Source organism: Myxocyprinus asiaticus, chromosome 38 (genome assembly GCF_019703515.2).
Source record: "Myxocyprinus asiaticus isolate MX2 ecotype Aquarium Trade chromosome 38, UBuf_Myxa_2, whole genome shotgun sequence".
NCBI lineage: Eukaryota > Metazoa > Chordata > Actinopteri > Cypriniformes > Catostomidae > Myxocyprinus > Myxocyprinus asiaticus.
The window spans coordinates 11499600-11521383 of NC_059381.1; the positions used below are offsets into that span (position 1 = coordinate 11499600).

General features: G+C 41.3%; 1 protein-coding gene and 1 pseudogene across 1 annotated transcript in view; both read right to left on the reverse strand.

The window, feature by feature from the left end:
- The window catches only part of mmp17a (matrix metallopeptidase 17a), a 107235-nt gene extending 106444 nt beyond the window's left edge, over positions 1–791 (reverse strand). The window contains exon 1 of the mRNA XM_051677433.1: positions 268–791. Within this exon, the coding sequence (XP_051533393.1) occupies positions 268–450 (183 nt within the window). The 5' untranslated portion in view covers positions 451–791. The remainder of the gene's footprint in view (positions 1–267) is intronic.
- A 9437-nt stretch (positions 792–10228) lies between these two features.
- Positions 10229–11533, reverse strand: LOC127428533 (uncharacterized; annotated as a pseudogene).
- Positions 11534–21784: the final 10251 nt, after the last annotated feature.

Below are 21784 nucleotides of genomic sequence, written 5' to 3' on the forward strand. Positions count from 1 at the left end.
TAAAGTTGAATTTTTTTCTGTTTAGACAGACATATATTCAAACGTGTGGGATTGGAAGAGTAACTGAATTTCCACATTTGAAGACGTGTCTAATACGTATAATTATCCATACCCAGAGGACACTTTTTTCTTTCACGCCATATATATATATATATATATATATATATATATATATATATATATATATATATATATATATATATATATATATATATAATTGTCGCTTAAACGATCATTATTAGTCGGATGGCTTGAAAGAGCACCTACCACCCCCATATCCATCTGCTCGGCTGTAATAGACGGGGCCGCCCGAGTTTGGGATAGAAACCAAAGAATTGGAACAAGAATCATCTCTGGGTAAATAATCCAAACGCTCCAGGCGGAATTCCACTTTTGAGAACTGAGAGACTTCATATTTTCATCGCTCCCGTGTCTTTCCTTCCGCCGCATCCACCGTATAGATCCCGTGCATATAACGGTCCACGAGAAAGCTTGAAAGTCAAACTACCTCACTGTTGAAACATTATATAGAGCCACATGTGTCGAGGATGACAAAACAAAGAGCGAAAAATCTCCTCAGAAATACGCGTCTTCATCCGATATATCATTCATTGTTGTCATCACGATTTACCAAATGGAAATCTCTCTGAATGATGAGTCGTGGTATTAACTTCCAAAGACCCAAACTCAAACGTCTGCGTTCAGTTCTGAGTTGTAAAAGGATCGCAGACTGTGGTGAATCAAAACCCTTTGAGATCAGTGTATCTGCTGTCAGAGAAGAGCTGCCGCGCGCTTCGCGCCTAACACAGCGGACTGAAGCGCGGCAAGCGCGAGGAGAATTTGTATAGTTCTCAGATGGGAGGGGTGGCTGCGGGGGCACTGTCGTCCAATTCAAACACCACTGACTGCCATAGAATTAATAACGAGCATTTTCCGCTTATAAAATACAAAAGTCCACACATGGATCTTATTTAAGTTATATAAAAGTTGTTATATAATATGTTATCTCAATAATACTGTTTATTCGGTAATGCCACATTACAGTTTCCATGTAACATTATATGGTATTGTAATTAGCAATAACAACAATTGAGTGTAATTACAAGCAGAACAAAATAATTATGAAGTAGGGGAGACCAGGATTAGTTGTTACAATTCTTTGTTGAATATCCCTGGTGGAACAAACATTAAGATAACCCAACTACTTGCAAATGAATGTTCTTGAGTAAAAAAAACAAACAACAACAACAACAAAAAAACATTCATTGTCAAACTATTGCCTAAATGTTGTTAATTCGTGACTAAAGTTATGTTGTGCGATCGTGGCACCCAAACACAGGTTGTTGGCACAGTGTTAAGGCTATATTTTGATTTATAGATGTTTTATTTAAATCAAACTAACACCACTGAATAATACTTTTTTATTATTTATATGCTTAATTTATGGTTTGTCATTCCTTTTAACCCTTTCTTTTAAGGTTTCACATTTTCTTAATCATCCGCATAGTCAGTGTTCTTAAAATGTAACATTTTGTGTGTAATTTTTTCAATGTTATAACATTTCTCCTATCCCACCTTGCCATTCGTAGGTGGATTTCCCTGATAAGTGTAAATACTGTGCCACCACTGTGGCGCTTTCAAACATGAGCTGTTTCTCAATGTGCGTTCTTGAGTTCTTCTGGACCCATTTGACGTCATTATCCACCGACGAAAAAAAGGAAATAAATATGAGGTTGTTGAATCTACAAATCGGAGCATATCCCAAAACTTGCATAGATGATTTCTTTGTCCTTTTTTCCTTCCGAGTTCAATTGATCATGGTAAGCTACCTGTAGGTGCTAACGAGAATGCAATTCAAGAAACAGACACAGACTCATGGCCGGTTCTAAGGGGGGTGAGGGGCTGCATTGCCCCCCTAGATTTTTCTTGCGCTAATGGCTAATTTTAACATTTACATTGCATAACCAACTACATTTACAAGCTTGTTTAAGTCTGATCAAAACGCACGGTAGTTCAACTGATGGAGTGTAGTATATGCACTACAAAGAACTGGGGTACGAGTCCCGAAGAGCACGCAAGATGACACGTGAGCCGAAAGTGTCATAGAAGCACCACAAAATGATGTGGTTGCTTCAGAAATTGTGTTTTTCATGTCACTGTAACAGATAAAGGATGGGCAAGGAGGAGGCGGGAACCGGACGAAGCATCAAAGTAATATTTTAATGAAAACATAAACAAAAAGACACAAATGCACATACGGCAGCTGCGTGTGGCTCTCTCTCTCCAGACCTGCCGTATCCGGCTGCATTTATCCCTCTCTTCAGCTGATTAGCCCGACTGGGGCTCCAGGCGGCCGGCAGCGAGCCCCTCCTCCCCTCGCAGATGGCAGCTGTTCCTCCATGTACAGGCGGCTGGCAGCGACTCTTCCGTCCCCCGGTGGATGGTTGCGGCTGCTCCTTTGGGCGGACAGCAGTGGTGAGGACTCCACGACAGCGCATCCCTCCTCCTCCCTGGGTTTTGGCACAAATGTAACAAGGTTTAAAATGGGTAAGGAGGAGGTGGGAACTGGCTGAACAGTCAAAATAATATTTAATGAAACACAAAGACACAAACATAAATGCACACACAGCAGCTGTGTGTGTGGCTCTCTTTCTCCTGAACTGCCGCATCCGGCTTCGTTTATCCCTCTCCTCGGCTGATTAGCCCAATTGGGGGCAGGGTGTGTGTAGTCACAGCCCGGCCCCGCCCTCCTCCTCGTCACACTCACATTTGCTTTTTATGACACTATCAGTTAGGTTTAGGTTTAAGGTTTAGGTTAGGGAGGTCTGTTTTGTTGATTTAAATCTCGATAAAACATTAACCTTTAAAACTTCATCTGTTTGGGAGAACATTTCACTTGCTTTTAGTGCCACAGTGAACATTTCACTTCGGAACTGCCCTGAGAAGTGTAACGAACCACATAATTTTATTTTGCAACAACATTTCCACAGTCACGCAGTGTTCGTTGCATGGGAGGCACTCACGAATTGCTATGTCAGAGCACCCAGCCCACTGAGACAAAAAAAAAAAAAAAAAGCTTTAAAGAAAGTTAGTAATGTTGTTGATTTTGTGAATTGTTTTCTGTGGTTTGCTGCCAAACCTGTTGAGCAGATGGATGAATTCAATAAAATTCATAATTAACATTTGCTCAGATTCCATTATTTTTATTATCATTGCTGGTTTTATATGATGGTCGGAACATCACACAGCAGACCGTGTGACACTCTGACTGACCTCTGGTCTGTCATCTGTCGTTTGTCAGATGCAGTAAAAAGGTGGCATCAGTCCAGTAAGATAAACGAAAATGATCCGCAAAAATTTAGTGAGTACTTTTCAAGCTTAAATAAAATTTTAAGGAGTAAAAAGTACTATTTTTTTTTCTTTGGAAATGTAATTAAGTACAAGTATTCCATTTAAATTGCACTCAAGTAAAGTACAAATCCCAAAAAATAATACTTAAGTATAAGTTCACAAACACATGAATATAATAAGTATATTATAAGTAATAATACGTATTTTTACTCAATTACTTTACACCCCTGCCAGTCTCCCCCATACAGTTCTTTAGTAGTTTACACAGTAACATGAAGACTAAAAAGTCTTCAAAAATGTGACTTCTTTAGTTATTAAATTGTTTTTTGACTACTCTAAATGTCAAAATATGCATAAAAGGCTTACAAATAGTGCTACTAGAACTCCCTCCATAAGTGAAACTTACTACCTCGGGGTAAGACATGGATCATGGGGAATGGCACACCTGTCAGACCAACAAAGAACACTTATCACTTAATCACGAGTTATGGCTTTAGACGTAATGCACATTTCAAGGGACGTAACCCTGCAATTTAATGCAAAGATGTGAAATACTGGGCATTGGCCTCAAGTAATGAAGAACAGGAGTGGTAAAGCAAATCTGTTGACTGAACAACACCATGTAATGGAGACTTTCGTGTGGAGACATGGAGCATAAAAATAGAGGGTGGTTTGAAGGAGGAAGGAGATTAATGGAGATTATGTGGGGAAAATGAGGGTTGAGAGGGCCAGCTTGACTGAGGAGTGCTGGTATCAAATGCGCGACAGCCTCTCGCTCGCGTGTGGATAATCAAACCCTGAGCTTGAATGAAACATCTGTCAAGAAAATACAGCAACATCAGTGTGAAGATTATCTAGGGTCCTAATTCAATTGAATTACATCTCTTTACGCAGGCGTCCTGTGATTACTGGCTTCAAAGTTGATGTATTGAAAAGATGCAGCATTGCATTACTGTACTTAATCCAGTTAACATGAGCTTTAATAGAATGTCTAAACAACTCACTGCATTGCATATATTTTATAAAGACAGAAACAGCATAATATATATCCAATTTTGTACATTTTAGAATAATTTAGTGTCATTCTGACGTTTGGAATAAATTACATTGTACAGTTCACTGTTATCACTCTTTTCAACCTGACAAGTCAGGGTGAAGAGCAGATAAATAAAAATAATGTGTAGAATCATATTATATTCTCAAGGCAAAACAGACAAAAGATGGAACGTTTGGACCGCATGCATTTCTATACTACCTAAGGACCATTACAATTCCTAAAGAGCCTCTTTTCTGGGCTGAGAGAGGAAGCTAATCAACATTCATGATAAATGTTTAAACAGTAATGGAGGATGGATACATGTTGAATATAAAATTTAGACTACATTCGACCTTTGGGCATTCCAGTTTCTATTTAATATCCAAAAATTTTAGCACTGCTAAGTCTCAATCTATCAAACAGTATTTATGCACTTAGCAGTGCAGGAATACATCTTAGTAGCTTTGTCTTTAAAGAGTATTAGGATCAGACTGTATACTAATGCACATTCAGAGGAGCTTACTGACAGCTTATTAAACATACATAGAGTATAATTTTGCCAGAAGCAAACTCCTTCGACTGCACACACTCTATACAGAGCTGTTTTCCCCCAGCTCATTACAATTGAACTTCAAAAGACACCATAGTGAAGCAAAATACAGTTTCAAAGGCATGATCATCACAATTGTACTAGTAGGGGGTACTTGCAGTTCAACAGAGTGTAACATGTCTATGTCATGTTTTAAATGTTGTATAACTGTTGTACATTTGGTCCAGAATAATAGGCAAATTAATAATTATTTTGTTGTAGCATTCAGATCTGGCGAGGAAGCCAGATTATTTTATTTTTTTTAAGAAATTATGAGTGGTTTTTGCCCTTGCATAACTTGTCAACACAATGCTAGGGTGTTAATGCATTGCTATGCAGTTGCTATGCTGATCTAGGAGGTTTCTAGGTCAACACACTTATCATTATGATAGCGACTTTTTGAATTCAATTATAACAGTTGCCTACAAGGGTGTAGATTTGGCTTGAACATTTGGGGGGTTGCAGCATGAAGCATTTACCAATGTTTCCATTGTTCATGGTATAAATGGGGTTGTACTTGCTTGTTTTGATTATATGTTACCTCCTCCCATCCCCCCGGAATCTACACCCTGGTATCCTAGAATGATGGTGTGATGAGGAGGAGGGCAGGGCCGGGCTGGGTGACTACGCATGACCGGCCCTCAATCAGGCTAATCAGCCGAGGAGAGGGATAAAGGCAGCTGGATGCTGCAGTTCGGGAGAGAGAGAGCCACATGCAGCTACTGTGTGTGTGTTTACGTTTCTGTCTTTATGTTGTAATTTTTACATTATATGACTGTTCAGCCGGTTCCCGCCGCCTCCTTTCCCATTTTAATAACCCCTGTTACAGATGGATCGCTGCATGCTTAGAACACAGCCAGGCCTTGTGACAGAGAAATATCATAGCACCATATGACTACCAATTGTTCCATCTACTTGGGGGGTATCCTCGCTAATAATTAAACCAAAATAGCAATGTAAACCATAGCTTGGACAAAAAAACCAACTAAAAATTTCTACAAAATCACCCAGGAAACTAGGGGAAAAGTGGCTCATTTTAAATTCCAATCAGGTAAGCATTGGTCACAGTCTGTCAATCATTTGACATTTAAGTGAGACAGGGAAGAGTAACATTGTTTACATTCTGTATAGGGACAGAACCGTATTAAGTTGTCTGAGCAAGCAATACTCAGGGCTTAAAATGCATAGTCAGAGACCTTGCTGAAACTCAAATGAAAGTTTCTTAATGTCATGCAAATTTAACAAAGAAGAAATGGAGAGATAGAGCATCATCTTCAATCTGTGTTGTCTGGTGGGACAAAAAGATTCCACTGATGAAAACAAAAAAATTCAAATTTTGAGTTGTCTTGAATACATCAGTGCATCTGAAAGAACATATTTTCAGAGACTAGAAATATTTCATGCACAGCATTTTATCCTAAAGCACAGAAGAGCAAATCCGCAGCACCAGTAGAGGCCTAATGGGCATTCCCATTGGACAGGTTACGATTATGGTGTTAAAAAACACAAACAAACAGACAGAAATGTCAGCTGGGCATTAATTAATCTCTTCCTTTGGCTGAATGTGCATTGAAATGATGGAGAGAGAAAACTGAGCTCTAAAGCAAACAGCTCAAGGACAAAGAAATATTTAATGGCATGAAAACTAAATTGAAACAGCCTAATGAAAGTAGAAAAATAACCACATTCTGACTTACAGACTCAAAGTGACACTCCCATTGATCAATAACATGGCTGTTTTGCCTATTCCAACAGCATCACCAAATGAGAGAACAGCATCACTTTAGATAATAATTCATAAGATAAGCATCACATATAAAAAAGGAAATGCCTCATTATTATATTACTGGAAGGCACTTTATCATGTGCCCCAGGAAGCAGAAGGGTTAGAGAAGTGATTTTAAAGGGGTTTAATTTTCCAAAATACTTCTTGGTAAATGTACTAATTCAAGTTTTAAGCTTTAGTTGACCTCACCATCTCACAAAAAAATAAAAATAAAAATACAAAAAATAAATAAATAATAACTTTCTATTAAACACAGATTCTAAGGGTGTGTTCACACTTGTAGTTCAGTTCTCTTGGTCCGGACCAAAAAAGAAAATTATACATTTAGTCCTGGTTCGCTTAGCGTTCACACTGGCATATTTAACACCGAACCTAAAGATATAAAACAAAAGGCATCAGGAAAAAGTCACAACCTGATTGGACAGCTTTTATGACGTATATTTTGCAACGGAACATGCCGAACATCCAAAACAATGATGGCTGCTGAGTGAAATGCGCTCGTTAGATTTATATATGTATGGTGGTATTTTTACTGGCTGAGAACAAACAAAGAGCTAATAAAATGTGTGGAGGAGTCAAAACAGCACTAGGAATTCCTCTGTTGCACACACAAACGAAGATATGCTGCAAGGACAGCTGACGGCGGTTCCGACACTTGTACCGAACTGTAATGGGCAACATAGCTCCTATGATGAGAAGAACCAGGTATGCTTGAGGTCAGTATTTGGCAAATTATGTCCTGTTTTTGGTCCGTTTAGACGTCTTTGGTCCATGTTGCGTTCATATATCATATATCAATCGAACCGCACCAGAGTTCGTTTGGAAGCAGACCGAGACCCACTATTCAGGCGGTCTCGGTCCGCTTGTTTGGTGCGCACCAAGGTTCGGATGGCAGTGTTCACACTTGTTCAAATGAACCGCACTAACAGAACAATCGCACCAGAGTTCATTTTAATTGAACCAAACCTGCCAAATGTGAACACACCCTTAATAGCATAAGTCAAGAAGTCAACCTTAGTAATGTTTACTATACATGTATAAAGAACCTGATGTTAAAATTATTATTATTTTTTTTTTTACATTTCTGAAGAGTTGGGCTTGCCTGTGCAACACTCACCACCGCAATGCTAGGTGTTGAGGTGTCTGAAAAGGTGTTCTGGATGGTTTTTAGCATGTTGTTATATAGTAATGATATTCTGACTGATTGCATGCTTACCCTCACTGGCAGCCTCATTCTAGGGATTAGTTCCTATTTATGGCTTGAGTTCCTCCTACAATGTAAGTCTAAGGGAATTTTTTCAATTGTTTTATCATAAATTGCATGTCTGATAGCTTAGATAAATAATAACACACCTATCTTATCAACAAGCCACATAATCTGAAGTATCATTCATGTGCAAGGCACAAGCAGTCCAGGGGTGCATTTCCCGTACAACAACATAACTCACTGCTTAACCACCATCACTGGAGAAATTAACTAGCTAGTCACGACTGTTTTCCGAAACCGTTGGTGCTATATCGCACATCCATCATTCGAACCATGTTGGTTCAACAATGTAGAGCAGTTATTAATTACAATAAGCAGGGGGTGGAGTAATAACTTCTGCGGAGATCAAATGGATATCTATTCATAATAGCTCATTTAAATGTACACCAGAAACCCTGTAAATGAAAAAAAAAGGTGTAGAATACATGAAAGCGGCATGCAGTGTGTCGTACGACAGATTCATTGCAACACTGGAGTTTCCCTTTACATCAGACTTTGGGGTTCCCCCGACGCACTTGAGCACATGTGCATTCTTCAAAAACCTATAAGAATGCTACTTAAGTGATAACATGGACATAACATTTGTGAATGCACATGTGACTAGGCAACCTATGGCACAGGTGCCACTGGAACGCAAGCGTCAGCGAGAGAGGAGCATTTGCTTTGGTCGTGCTGTGTGATTGAGTGGATGACAGCATACAGTACATTTTCTTGTTGTGTTTGTTACTTTTTGCTTTCAGAACAACATGTGTGATAACTAAGAAGATAGGCAGTCACAATCACTGTTTGAGATTACAACCCAGCATACACGCTGCTTAAACCACAATGACGGTGACTGTCAAAATTAAACTACATTATTTTGCAAAAAGAAACAAACACACATACTGTTGGGGTTCAAGAGTCTGATAAAAACATCTACATTAAACCTGGATGTTATTAAAGTAAAAAAAATAAACTGTGACTTAAAACGAATAAGAAATATTTAAGATTCCACACAATTTCCATGTCAATAATCAAATTAGCAAATGTGTGATATTAACCGTGGTAAATCCTCTTGTAAAAAAAATCTGGTTTTCTTGCTTCCATTGCAGCACACAAGATGCTCTATGGAGCATTCAAAAATCATGCCGGGATAACATGGATCTTTAGGTTTTGCACACATTTTTCACTCAAACTGTTAAGCTGATAAAATAGTTTGTAATAAAAAGTAAACTGTAGGCTTCTAAATTAGAAACATGCAAAACAAGCACTCAAACTTTTGAAACACATATATACATTTTAAAACACATACACAAATATGTTTCATGTGCTAATTGAACTAATTTGATTCAAGTATAAATGATACATTTAACATAATAAATACAGTATATTTAAAAATATATTAACATTACTGAATCAATCTGAATACTTTAGATTACACAAACAAAACAAATTTTAAAGGTAAGAACAATAGGTTACTAGTGTAACCCCGGTTCTCTGAAGCATCGAGTGGAGAGATCTACAAATGGGAAGGGCATCCATACCTGACCTCTGCAGAAGCATCCAATTGCACCAAGTCTGGCTAGACAGACAGAAGCGCATGACCTATGTCCAGCAAGACAATAACACCAAGGATACATCCAAGTTGTCTAAAATCTGATTCAGGGATAGGTTGTGGAATGTCCTTAAATGGCCCTTTCAGTCCATCATTAAAATCCCATTGCAAACCTTTGTTGGGATTTCAAAGAAGCAGTGGCAGTGAGCTGGAAGCTTTTGCTCATGAGAAATGTGTAAAAATTCTAATAGAGAGATGACCGAAGCCTGAGAACACTTACCTGAAACATTTATTTGCTGTTATTAAGGATAAAGTATGCTCCACAAATGATTGACTTTGGGGGTTGAATATTTTTGACATGACATTTGTGGAGAGAATTAGTTATTTTTTATTTTAAAATTTGGGTAAACTGAACTCTTTGTTCTCAAAATCACTCAAATGTGTATTAAAAACTTACTTTGACTGTTTACTGAGGTTTTTTTGTGTGTTTTAATTCACATCACCAGAATGTATTGCTGGTCAGGGGGGTTGAATAATTTTGATTGCAACTGTAAATGCATGCTTGGTGACATGAATGTGCACGGCCTACCGGCCCATAACACCTTTTTATTGCTCTTTATATTATAAATATAAAAAAGAAAGAAAAGGAGCTTACAGGGGAGAGGCTATGAAGAACCCACCCCCAGGACAGAATGAGCTACCGGGGTCCTGGTAACATCCAGCCGGTAGTAACGTACAAAAGTATGGGGAGAAGCCCAGCTGGCAGCAGAACAGATGTCCTGCAATGAAACTCCTCTAAACAGAGCCCAAGAGGCAGCCATGCCCCTCGTGGAGTGGGCTCTGAGGCCTTCTGGAGGCTGCACTCCCCTAGATTCATATGCCAAAATGATAGCTTCCACAAGCCAATGTCAGAGGCGTTGCCTAGGAATGGGATTCCCCGTGTGAGGGGGGCCCAAGAGATGAAGAGCTGATCGCTCTTCTGAAAAGCACTGGTCTTATCCAAGTACGCCCGCAGGGCATGGACAGGACACAGAGCATTCAGCCTCTGATCCTCCGCAGAGGAAAAAGGGGGAGGGTGAAAAGCAGAAAGTTCCATTACCTCACATGAGAATGCTGGGAAGCATTTAGGCATAAAGGCCGGGTTGGGCCTAAGGAAAACCTTATCTCCACTAAGAGAGAATTTAGTGTATGAGGAATGAACAGAGAGTGCATGCAAGTCACTGACATGATTAGCTGATGCCAAGGCCAGGAGCAAAGCTGTCTTGAAAGACAGCAGTTTTAGAGAAATGCTTCCCAGGGGCTCAAAAGGCTGTTGAGATAAAGCCTCCAGCACCATAGAGAGGTCCCACTCAGGAACAGTTCTCCTAGTGACTGGGAGAGAACGGCGGGAACCCTTCATAAATCTATGAATGAGGGGGTGCTGCCCTGCCGTTGAGCCGTCAAACCCAACATGACAAGCAGAAATAGCCGCCAGGTAGACCTTAATAGTGGAAAAAGACATGCCCTTGGGAAAAGGTCTTGTAAAAACACAAAATATCAGAGACTGAACACTGATATGATGTGGAACCGCGTCCATCACACCATCCTTCAAACACTTGCCACTTACAGTCATATAAGGACCATGTGGAGGAGGCCCTAGCATTCTGTATAGTGGCACCCACACGTGGGGGGAGCCCCATCAAGCTTAAGTTTGCCCTCTAATGGGCCAAGCCCAGAGAGCCACCCTGTCCAGGTGGAGGTGATATATCTCCCTGTTCAGTTGAGACAACAGGTCTGTGCGTAGAGGAAGGGGCCACGGCTGGGCATGCAAAAGAGGAATTATCTCTGCCAGCCATGGTGCTTTGGGCCACCTGGGTGCTATCAAAATGAGGGACAGGCCCTGCTCTCTCACCCTGGCCAGGATGGGTATTAACAAGCACAGGGGAGGGAATGCGTAGAGCAGCACTTTGGGCCGAGGGGCGCATCCTCATCCTTTAGCGAGAAGAACATAGGACAATGGGAGTTTTCATGAGAGGTGAAGAGATCTACAGTTGCCTGTCCAAATCTCTCCCACAACATGCCCACTATCCCACTGAGGGTGGAGGCGCCAGTCTCTGTAGAGCAGGCTCCCCCTCGACAGAATGTCCGCACCCCTGTTGAAATTGCCTGGAACATGGGTCGCGCATACTGACAGGAAGTGCCGCCTGCTCCACACTAAAAGCCTGTGAGCTAGAGCATGAAGCTTGGGCGAGCGCATGCCACCCTGGCGACTGATATGTGCCACTGCTGTGATATTGTCACAGCGAACAAGCACATGATGCCCCTGCAAGCGGGGCAGAAAATGATTCAGAGCTTTCCATACAGTCATGAGCTCCAAATAATTTATGTGGGCTGAACGAAGTTCGCTCGGCCACAAACCATTCACCGTCCTGCCCTCCTGAGTGGCTCCACACCCTGTTAAAGACGCATCTGTCGTTACCACTTTTTGCAATATAACAGCCTCAAGAGGGGTCCCGTGTGCATAAAAATCTGCACTCCTCCAGTGGCGCAAGGCTGCTGTGCACAAGTGCGTCACTGTAACAGAGTGACAGAGATCACCTAATGGGCTGAAGTGGAGGGATAAAACCCACTTCATGAATGCCTTCATTCGCAGAAGGCCCAAAGGCAAAACCTGAATAGCTGATGCCATAAGACCCTGCAATCTGAAACATGTGCGATATTGCACTTTCACCCCCTCCTTGAATTGTGATAGACAATTCATTAGAGAAAGAACACGTTCTTGTGAGAGGCATGTGCGCATGGAGATTGAATTTAGCTCCAAACCCAGGAATATAACATTTAACACAAGTGTAAAATTGCTCTTGTTCACATTCACTCTGAACCCGAGCGATGCGATGTGATGTGTGTGAGCACACGGTGAGTGTCTTGCACCACTTTCTCTTTGGAATTGGCTATAGACCCATTATTCTCAGCGGTGCTAAGCCCGCCTCCGCACATAGACAGAACACCCTCGGACTCAGTGAGAGGCCGAAAGGAAGGACTGTGAATTCGTATAACATATGCCCTGTGCGGGGGATAAATATTGATGTGGAAAAAAGCATCTTTCAGATCGACTAAAGTGAACCAGTCGTTCTGATGAATTGAACGAGCGAGTGTGCCGTGTGTTAACATTCTGAAATTGTATTTCCTCAAATGTTTGTTCAACACTCTGAGATCCAGAATAGAATGAAGAGAGCCGTCTTTCTTTGGAACTAGGAAATAACGGGAGTAAAACCCCTGATTGCATTGGTCCAGGGGTACTACATGAATCGCCCCCTTCCCGAGGAGGGAGGAGATTTCCTCTTTCAGAATGTGAGCAGTGCTCTCCTCTGTGTGAGAGGAGATAACGCCGCTGAAATGCGGGGGTTTCCTGGCAAACTCGAGTCTGGACCCATTCATTATGGTTCAAATCACCCAATTGAGAGCCGACACAGTCTGCCAAGCTCTTGTGTGACTCGCAAGTGTCCCCACATGAACTGGCGAAGCGCTTATAGCTGCGTTTATGACCGATTTGCTCATTTGTGATGCAATGGTGCCATCTAGTGGACAACTTAGGGGCGACATGTGGGGTTGCAGAGAGATATTCTCTCTCTGTAACGAATTCATATGATTCATTTGATTGTTTTGCATTTTTTTGTGTGTTGGGAAACACTGGGGCTGAAGCCATTATTGGATGGGTGAGAGAAATGTAATAGGGGTGGTGTGGTGACACTGCTTGTGTAAGTTTTATCACTGTAAACCCCTCCAGCACGGGGAGACACATTGTTTTGCACTGAATACACATGCACTGAACACACAGGGCGGGCACCCACTGGTGGGGGTGGGGGCTGACCCCACCAAGAGAAAACCTTTTTTTGAACGGGTGAATTAGGAGGGCAGGATTGGAGTCCGGGGGGCTGGCGGCCCAAGAACATGGACTCAAAGCCCCCTGAGGCCGTGCATCAGGCCGGCCGTTTAGGCTTAGAGTCAGAGGGGGTAGAGTTGTGGGGTTTCTTGGCCGTGGCCGCGGCAAAAAACATTCTCCCCCAGGGCTTAGCGGAGGGTGGGTTACTCTGCTGAGGAGGTGGTTTATTGCATGGCTTTGCCTTACTAGGGTGCTGTAAATTATGCCCCATGGCAGGAGGGTTGGGTGGCTGCACGGGGGTGCCTGGCATGGTGCTGCTTCTCACTGTCAAGGAGGCCTGACAGATTAAGCCAGAGTGCATGTTCTCAAGCCACTGAAAGAGCCATGGAATGACAATTATGGAGGACAAGGTCATTAACCGGGACAATCTCCTTCCACAGAGAAGGTGGGGGGGTCCCTTCCTCTAGTATGCAGAGGGGAGGGAGGAGATGTTGAGGGCCCTGACAGTCAAGGCCGAGGCTTTGTAAGAGGCCTGATGGATGGAGGCAGAAAAGCAGTCCATTTTGTTGGGGAGAACAGGCTTGGGGGGGCAAGTAGGCCGCCTTGAGAAGGATTAAGGTGTCTGGCAATAGAGGGCTCGATGGTGGGGGGTCACCCATGCCAAGGGCCGCCATATCCTTGACATCGAGGCCCACGAGACCGTGTTTGAGGTCGTGCATGTTTCCCCAACAATAACTCATATGGTTAGCACATGCAGGGAGGACAGGGAGAAGTTGTTTTCTCGGGCCGGGAGGAGGTCCCTGGAGTTTCCCATTGTACACGTCCCTCTTTTGGTCAGTGGAACTTTGTAGGTCTGGCCATTTGATATTGAGACGAGCGGCCGCTCACTCACAAAACTCGATGTGGACGGAGTGGGGTAAGGCCACGGGGGCGTTAGCCTGGGGAGTCATGGAAGACGGGATGGCCTCCTCATCCTCCGAACCCTTGTGAAGGCCCGCATCGTCCTCGTCACCAGAACCAGCCGGCTCATTGGCAAACGAGGGATCCCCTGAGAAAATGTCCACAGGGAATGGCGGGTTGCTTTGATCGGCCCAGCTGAGAGAGACAGCGCCCCGGGAGTTCCCAGGAGTGTGTCGTCATCACCATTTCCCCCGTCAGAGTTGGAAAGTTCGAGGTCGGTGCACTGGGTAGTGGCACCAAAGTTTTTTTGGGCAGTGCCAAGCAGTGGCTACAGTTTTCCGGGAATTCTAGTGCCTCCTCCGTGTGTTTGAGTCCCATGCAAACGACACAGATAGGATGAGGGTCTCTGGTGGCGATGAGGGTGCCGCACGTGGCCGGGCAGGCACGCGATAGGTTGTCCCCAGGGGTAGCCGTAGGTTTGGAAAGCGCCATACTAGAGAAAAACTCAGTAAAATCCGTACTGAGCAGCCGTAGAATAGGGGAAGGGGTGAGAGAGAAAGGAAGGCAGCCTGAATGGTGGGAAGCGAATGTGGGCAGCTTGCAGCAAATAGAAACAGCTAACCTGACTGAAGTAAGACGTCTGGCGGAGGCTGATCTGAACGATGTGTCCTCCTGTAGACAAATTGTGAAAGTCCAATTCCAACCGAGCTGAGAGAAACAGAGGTCGTGAGAAGTGAATGTCAACTGAGGAACAGCAGTGCGTGCAGGTCCTTATATGCTCTCAGGTAAGGGGGCGGGTCCTTACCTGGTATAGGTTACGCGCTTCTGTCTGTCTAGCCAGACTTGGTGCAATTGGATGCTTCTGCAGAGGTCAGGTACGGATGCCCTTCCCATAGGTGGATCTCGAACAAGAGTTGATGAAAGAGAACAAGTAGACATAGTTTTAAGGTAACAATTACATATTTTTACAGTGTAGATGTGTACATGCATACATACATGTGGATGGGGAACGTTGGCATAGGGATTAATAAGGAAAATTAAAAATGGCACTTCATGTCAAAAAGGATGCCGACCACTGCTGTATTGCTGTCATCTCTGAATGTTCCTCTGTCATCTTTTATACAGGACAGTGTCTCCTCTGCCATTCACATTCTGTCCAGTATGGTGGTTTAAAAAACACCTTATCTTAAACCCTTGGCTCTTATTCTTTCACTTTGATTTTTTTGGACATGCAACACAGCAGTTTAAAACAAATTATGGTTTACAACCTGTCAAGGCCTTTTTCAGTTTACGGGCACACTTCTAATGTCACGAAAAAGAGCATTCACTGGTAATAATGGCAGAAAATACTTCATGAGTCATGACAAAAGACTTGCTTCTTACCTGTAGAATGTCAAGATGTTCTTGAACATGTGAAGGGATGCCACTGAGAATACTGCAGTCTGGTTCTGGCAACATAGGCCTCTATGCGCTCCCTGTTTGGTGTTGGTTTAGTAATGAAAATCAATAAGCTCAACAGAATTGAGCAGAATCTTTCCAAAGTCAATTTGGATAACAGTCTAATAGTCAGACTAATACAATAAGACTCTATTTGTTTACATTAAAAAATGTAATAGGTACTATACTATTATACTATAATTCAGTGTTTGGTCATGTTAGTTGATATTGCATTAACTAATGTTAATGTACAATTTTTTTTAATGTAAAAATATATGTATATGTAGAAATTAAAATTTACCAAAATACTAAGTGCTGTAAAAGTATTGCTCACTGTGAGTTCAAGTTAACTAATGCAGTAACTTACAGGTGCTTCTCAATAAATTAGAATGTCGTGGAAAAGTTCATTTATTTCAGTAATTCAAATCAAATTGTGAAACTCGTGTATTAAATAAATTCAATGCACACAGACTGAAGTAGTTTAAGTCTTTGGTTCTTTTAATTGTGATGATTTTGGCTCACATTTAACAAAAACCCACCAATTCACTATCTCAAAAAATTGGAATACATCATAAGACCAATAAAAAAGAACATTTTTAGTGAATTGTTGGCCTTCTGGAAAGTATGTTCATTTACTGTATATGTACTCAATACTTGGTAGGGGCTCCTTTTTGCTTTAATTACTGCCTCAATTCGGCGTGGCATGGAGGTGATCAGTTTGTGGCACTGCCGAGGTGGTATGGAAGCCCAGGTTTCTTTGACAGTGGCCTTCAGCTCATCTGCATTTTTTGGTCTCTTGTTTCTCATTTTCCTCTTGACAGTACCCCATAGATTCTCTATGGGGTTCAGGTCTGGTGAGTTTGCTGGCCAGTCAAGCACACCAACACCATGGTCATTTAACCAACTTTTGGTACTTTTGGCAGTGTGGGCAGGTGCCAAATCCTGCTGGAAAATGAAATCAGCATCTTTAAAAAGCTGGTCAGCAGAAGGAAGCATGAAGTGCTCCAACATTCCTTGGTAAACGGGTGCAGTGACTTTGGTTTTCAAAAAACACAATGGACCAACACCAGCAGATGACATTGCACCCCAAATCATCACAGACTGTGGAAACTTAACACTGGACTTCAAGCAACTTGTGCTATGAGCTTCTCCACCCTTCCTCCAGACTCTAGGACCTTGGTTTCCAAATGAAATACAAAACTTGCTCTCATCTGAAAAGAGGACTTTGGACCACTGGGCAACAGTCCAGTTCTTCTTCTCCTTAGCCCAGGTAAGACGCCTCTGATGTTGTCTGTGGTTCAGGAGTGGCTTAACAAGAGGAATACGACAACTGTAGCCAAATTCCTTGACATGTCTGTGTGTGGTGGCTCTTGATGCCATGACCCCAGCCTCAGTCCATTCCTTGTGAAGTTCACCCAAATTCTTGAATCGATTTTGCTTGACAATCCTCATAAGGCTGCGGTTCTGTCGGTCGGTTGTGCATCTTTTTCTTCCACACTTTTTCCTTCCACTCAACTTTCTGTTAACATGCTTGGATACAGCACTCTGTGAACAGCCAGCTTCTTTGGCAATGAATGTTTGTGGCTTACCCTCCTTGTGAAGGGTGTCAATGACTGTCTTCTGGACAACTGTCAGATCAGCAGTCTTCCCTATGATTGTGTAGCCTAGTGAACCAAACTGACAGACCATTTTGAAGGCTCAGGAAACCTTTGCAGGTGTTTTGAGTTGATTAGCTGATTGGCATGTCACCATATTCTAATTTTTTGAAATAGTGAATTGGTGGGTTTTTGTTAAATGTGAGCCAAAATCATCACAATTAAAAGAACCAAAGACTTAAACTACTTCAGTCTGTGTGCATTGAATTTATTTAATACATGAGTTTCACAATTTGAGTTGAATTACTGAAATAAATGAACTTTTCCATGACATTCTAATTTATTGAGATGCACCTGGATATGTTAAGGATGTTAAGGATAACAACCTTATTGTAAAGTGTTACCATAAATCTTTACTGTCCCTTCAAAAGGCAATTTAAGTTACTGCAACATACTGTACTTACAGATATATGCAGTATACAATAAATACAGAATTACAACATTTTTTTAAATGGACTTCAGTTTGGCCTTAAACACTATCATCCCAGCTATTCTCCTGACTAAATTACACAAACTCTCTGTTCCCACGTCTATCTGTCAGTGGATCACCAGCTTTCAGACGGACAAGCAGCAGCTAGTGAGACAGGGGAAATTCACTTCCAGCACATGTACAATCAGTACTGGTGCACCCCAGGGATGTGTGCCCTCCTCACTACTCTTCTCCCTGTATACCAATGACTGCACCACCAAGGACCATCTGTCAAGCTCCTGAAGTTCGCAGATGACACTACTGTCATCGGCCTCATCCAAGATGACGATGAGTCTGAATACAGAAGAGAGGTTGAATGGCTGGTTCACTGGTGCAGTCAAAACAACCTGGAGCTGAACACTCTCAAACAGTGGAGATGATTGTGGACATTGACCTCGCTTACCATTCTAAACAGCACTGTGGCAGCAGTGGAGTCATTCAGGTTCCTGGGCACTACCATCTCACAGGACCTGAAGTGGGAGACCCACATTGACTCCATTGTGGCAGAGGCTGTACTTCCTTCACCAGCTGAGGAAGTTCAACCTGCCACAGGTGCTGCTGATACAGTTCTACTCAGCAGTCACTGAGCCTGTCCTCTGCACTTCAATAACTGTCTGGTTTGGTGCAGCTACAAATCGGACATCAGAAGACTACAAAGGACAGTTCGGACTGCTGAGAGGATTATTGGTTGCCCCCTGCCCTCCCTTCAAGAACTCTACACTCACTCATCCCACTACCTTTTTGAACTGTTGCCTTCTGGACGGTGCTAAAGAGCACTGAGCACCAGAACCGTCAGGCACAGGAACAGTTTTTTCCCTCAGGCTATCCATCTCATGAACAATTAAAACTGCCCCATTGAGCAATTATTATGTGCAATACACAGCTTAGTCTATTTATATTTATCCAACATATCCTACCTCTTCTGCCATACATTCCCTTGCATCTGTATATAGTAGATTTGTATTTGTATATTATATATATATATTTTGTCTTATTGTGTATTTCTATATATACTTATATTTTCTATTCACTTTCTATTTTTATTAAATGTTTTAATTATTATGAATGAATGAATGAATGAACGAATGAACGTTACATTTATATAGCGCTTTTCTGACACTACACTCAAAGAGCTTTACACAGTGAACAGGGGACTCTCCTCAACCACCACCAGTATGCAGCATCCACTTGGATGATGCAACGGCAGCCATAGTGTGCCAGTACGCTCACCACACACTACTGGTGAAGAGGAGAGAGTGGAGTGATAGAGCCAATTAATGTTTGGGGATTATTAGGAAGCCATGATTGATAAGGGCCGATGGGGGGAATTTGGCCAGGACAACGGAGTTACACCCCTACTCTTTTCGATAAGTGTCCTGGGATTTTTAATTACCACAGAGAGTTTACCGTCTCATCCAAAGGATTATCTCTGTCTTGTTGCTGTATTGTTTGTGCACTGGAAGCTTCTGTCACCAAGACAAATTCCTTGTATCTGTAAGCATACTTGGCAATAAAGCTAATTCTGATTCTGATTCTGAAAACCAGCACACACTGCTGACTTGTAGTTAAAGGGAAAATTCATCAAATCATGGTAAATGTTAAAAAAGCTAATAATAAATGGCAATATGCAATTGGCAGCATTTTATGGTAAAATACACTTTATGTTAACATTATCTCTGATGTTTTCAGCTTTTGGTGATTGGTGTATCTGCATACAATAAATCATAAACTATAAATCTAATCAAAGCGGAGTAAGAACAAAAGGTGCATACGCAAATGCCAAGATAGACCTCACATCAATGTTTGCCAAGCCATTTTAGACATGGAACTTTTAACCATAATTGCTGTAATTTATGAGCACCTTTCTTTTTGATGAGATTTTGTATTTCAATCAAAGAAAGGAAATTAAAGGGCTTGAGCATCTTAGCTTAAAGTAGATTCGATTAGACACGTTTGTCTGATGCTGGCATGGAGGTGATAGGGAGGAGGGGGAGGTTGTTGAACTGTATCAGACTGCCCCCTGATTTATAGTAACCCTTCCATTCTTCTCAATGTCACTCCTTAACTTGCCATTGATAACAAGCTGGTTTGTACATTTCATTGTTCAAAGCAGAAAGGATACTGCTGATAATTCGGACTGCTGAGAGGATTATTGGTTGCCCTCTGCCCTCCCTTCAAGAACTGTACACTTCCAGAGTGAGCAAAAAGGTTGGAAAAATCACTCTGGACCCCACTCACCCAGCCCACTACCTTTTTGAACAATTGCCTTCTAGACGGTGCTAAAGAGCACTGAGCACCAGAACCGTCCAGCACAGGAGCAGTTTTTTCACTCAGGCCATCCATCTCATGAACAGTTAAAACTGCCCCATAGAGCAATAATTATGTGCAATACACAGCTTAGTTTATTTATATTTATCCAACATATCCTACCTCTTCTGCTATGCATTCCCTTGCATCTGTAAATAACAGATTTGTATTTGTACATACAAATATATTTATACATACATTTTGTCTAATTGTGTATTTCTATTTATACTTATATTTTCTATTCACTTTTTATTTTTATTCTATTTTTTATTCTATTACAATTGTTGTTGTATTGTTTGTGCACTGGAAGCTTCTGTCACCAAGACAAATTCCTTGGCAATAAAGCTCATTCTGATTCTGATTTGGATATTTTTAGAGAGGTTTTTAGAGTACTGGTAGTCCAACAGTTACTCTTGGCACACAAAAATAAATTTCCATGAAAATACATTTTTAATGTGATGAGATCTGGTTTTTGAACTCACTTTCTGTGTCACATTAAAGCCAACAGCAAGACTGTAGCTTGTCTGATCCCCAGAACTTCCCCTGCCACAAGTGATTTTCTCAATACTCACGTGAATAATTTAAAAGTAAGCTGCCTTTTCAATATGAGAATGGGAAAAAAGACTGCTGCATAATATCATTTTAAAATGTCTAAATTAAACTGTGAATCACACAATAACAAATCCAATTTCTAGCAGACTTCATAATCAATGGCCAAATTAGATTATACATGCAAAATAACAGTTTTTTATTTCTAAGATAACTGGATGCCACAAAGTCTTTTGACAAACATACCATAGTTAGGTCATGTGATAATGTAGCATACTACTGTTTAAATTGTTTCACATTAGTAAGTAAGGGGAACAAGTAGTAAGCCTACACTGTAAAAAAAAAAAAAAAAAAAAAAAAGAAATCCTGTTGTTTTTACTAAAAAAATTAAACTGGCAGCTGTGGTTGCCAGAATAATTATGTAAAAAATACAGTAAAAATTTAAACAACTTTACAGAACAAACTGTAAATGTTACAGTTTAAAACTGTTGTAATTTACATGACCACGATGGCACTGTAAAAAAAAATTCTGTTAAATTTACAGTAAAAAAACGTCATAAACTTGATATTAACCTTCTGAAACTGTAAAAGAAATCAGCTTTTTACTTTATAAGGTATTTGTTAATCACCATAAAAATTACAGAAGAGCACATGATGACATGAAGTTCAACAATAGTGGCCCTTCCTGGAGCAATTACCAATAAACATGTGGAGACAGTGCTCAGTGTCACTCACACAAACACTAAACACTATCAGGGTAACACATGTGAAATTAATATAATGTAATAAACATTAACTAAACTACATCAAATATAACACAGAACACCCCAATGTACATAACTGATATTAAAAATAAGAAGAAACATAACTATTCCCATAAAATATAATGAAATGAACTGGGTCATGCAGGGAATTGTGGGAATGCCCGATTATTGTTTTTTTACTGTAATTTTAACAATAATTGACTGTAAAAAGTACATGTACTCTGTTGTTAAACACAATGTAAATTTTTACCATTAATTATACAGGAAAATCATGCTTT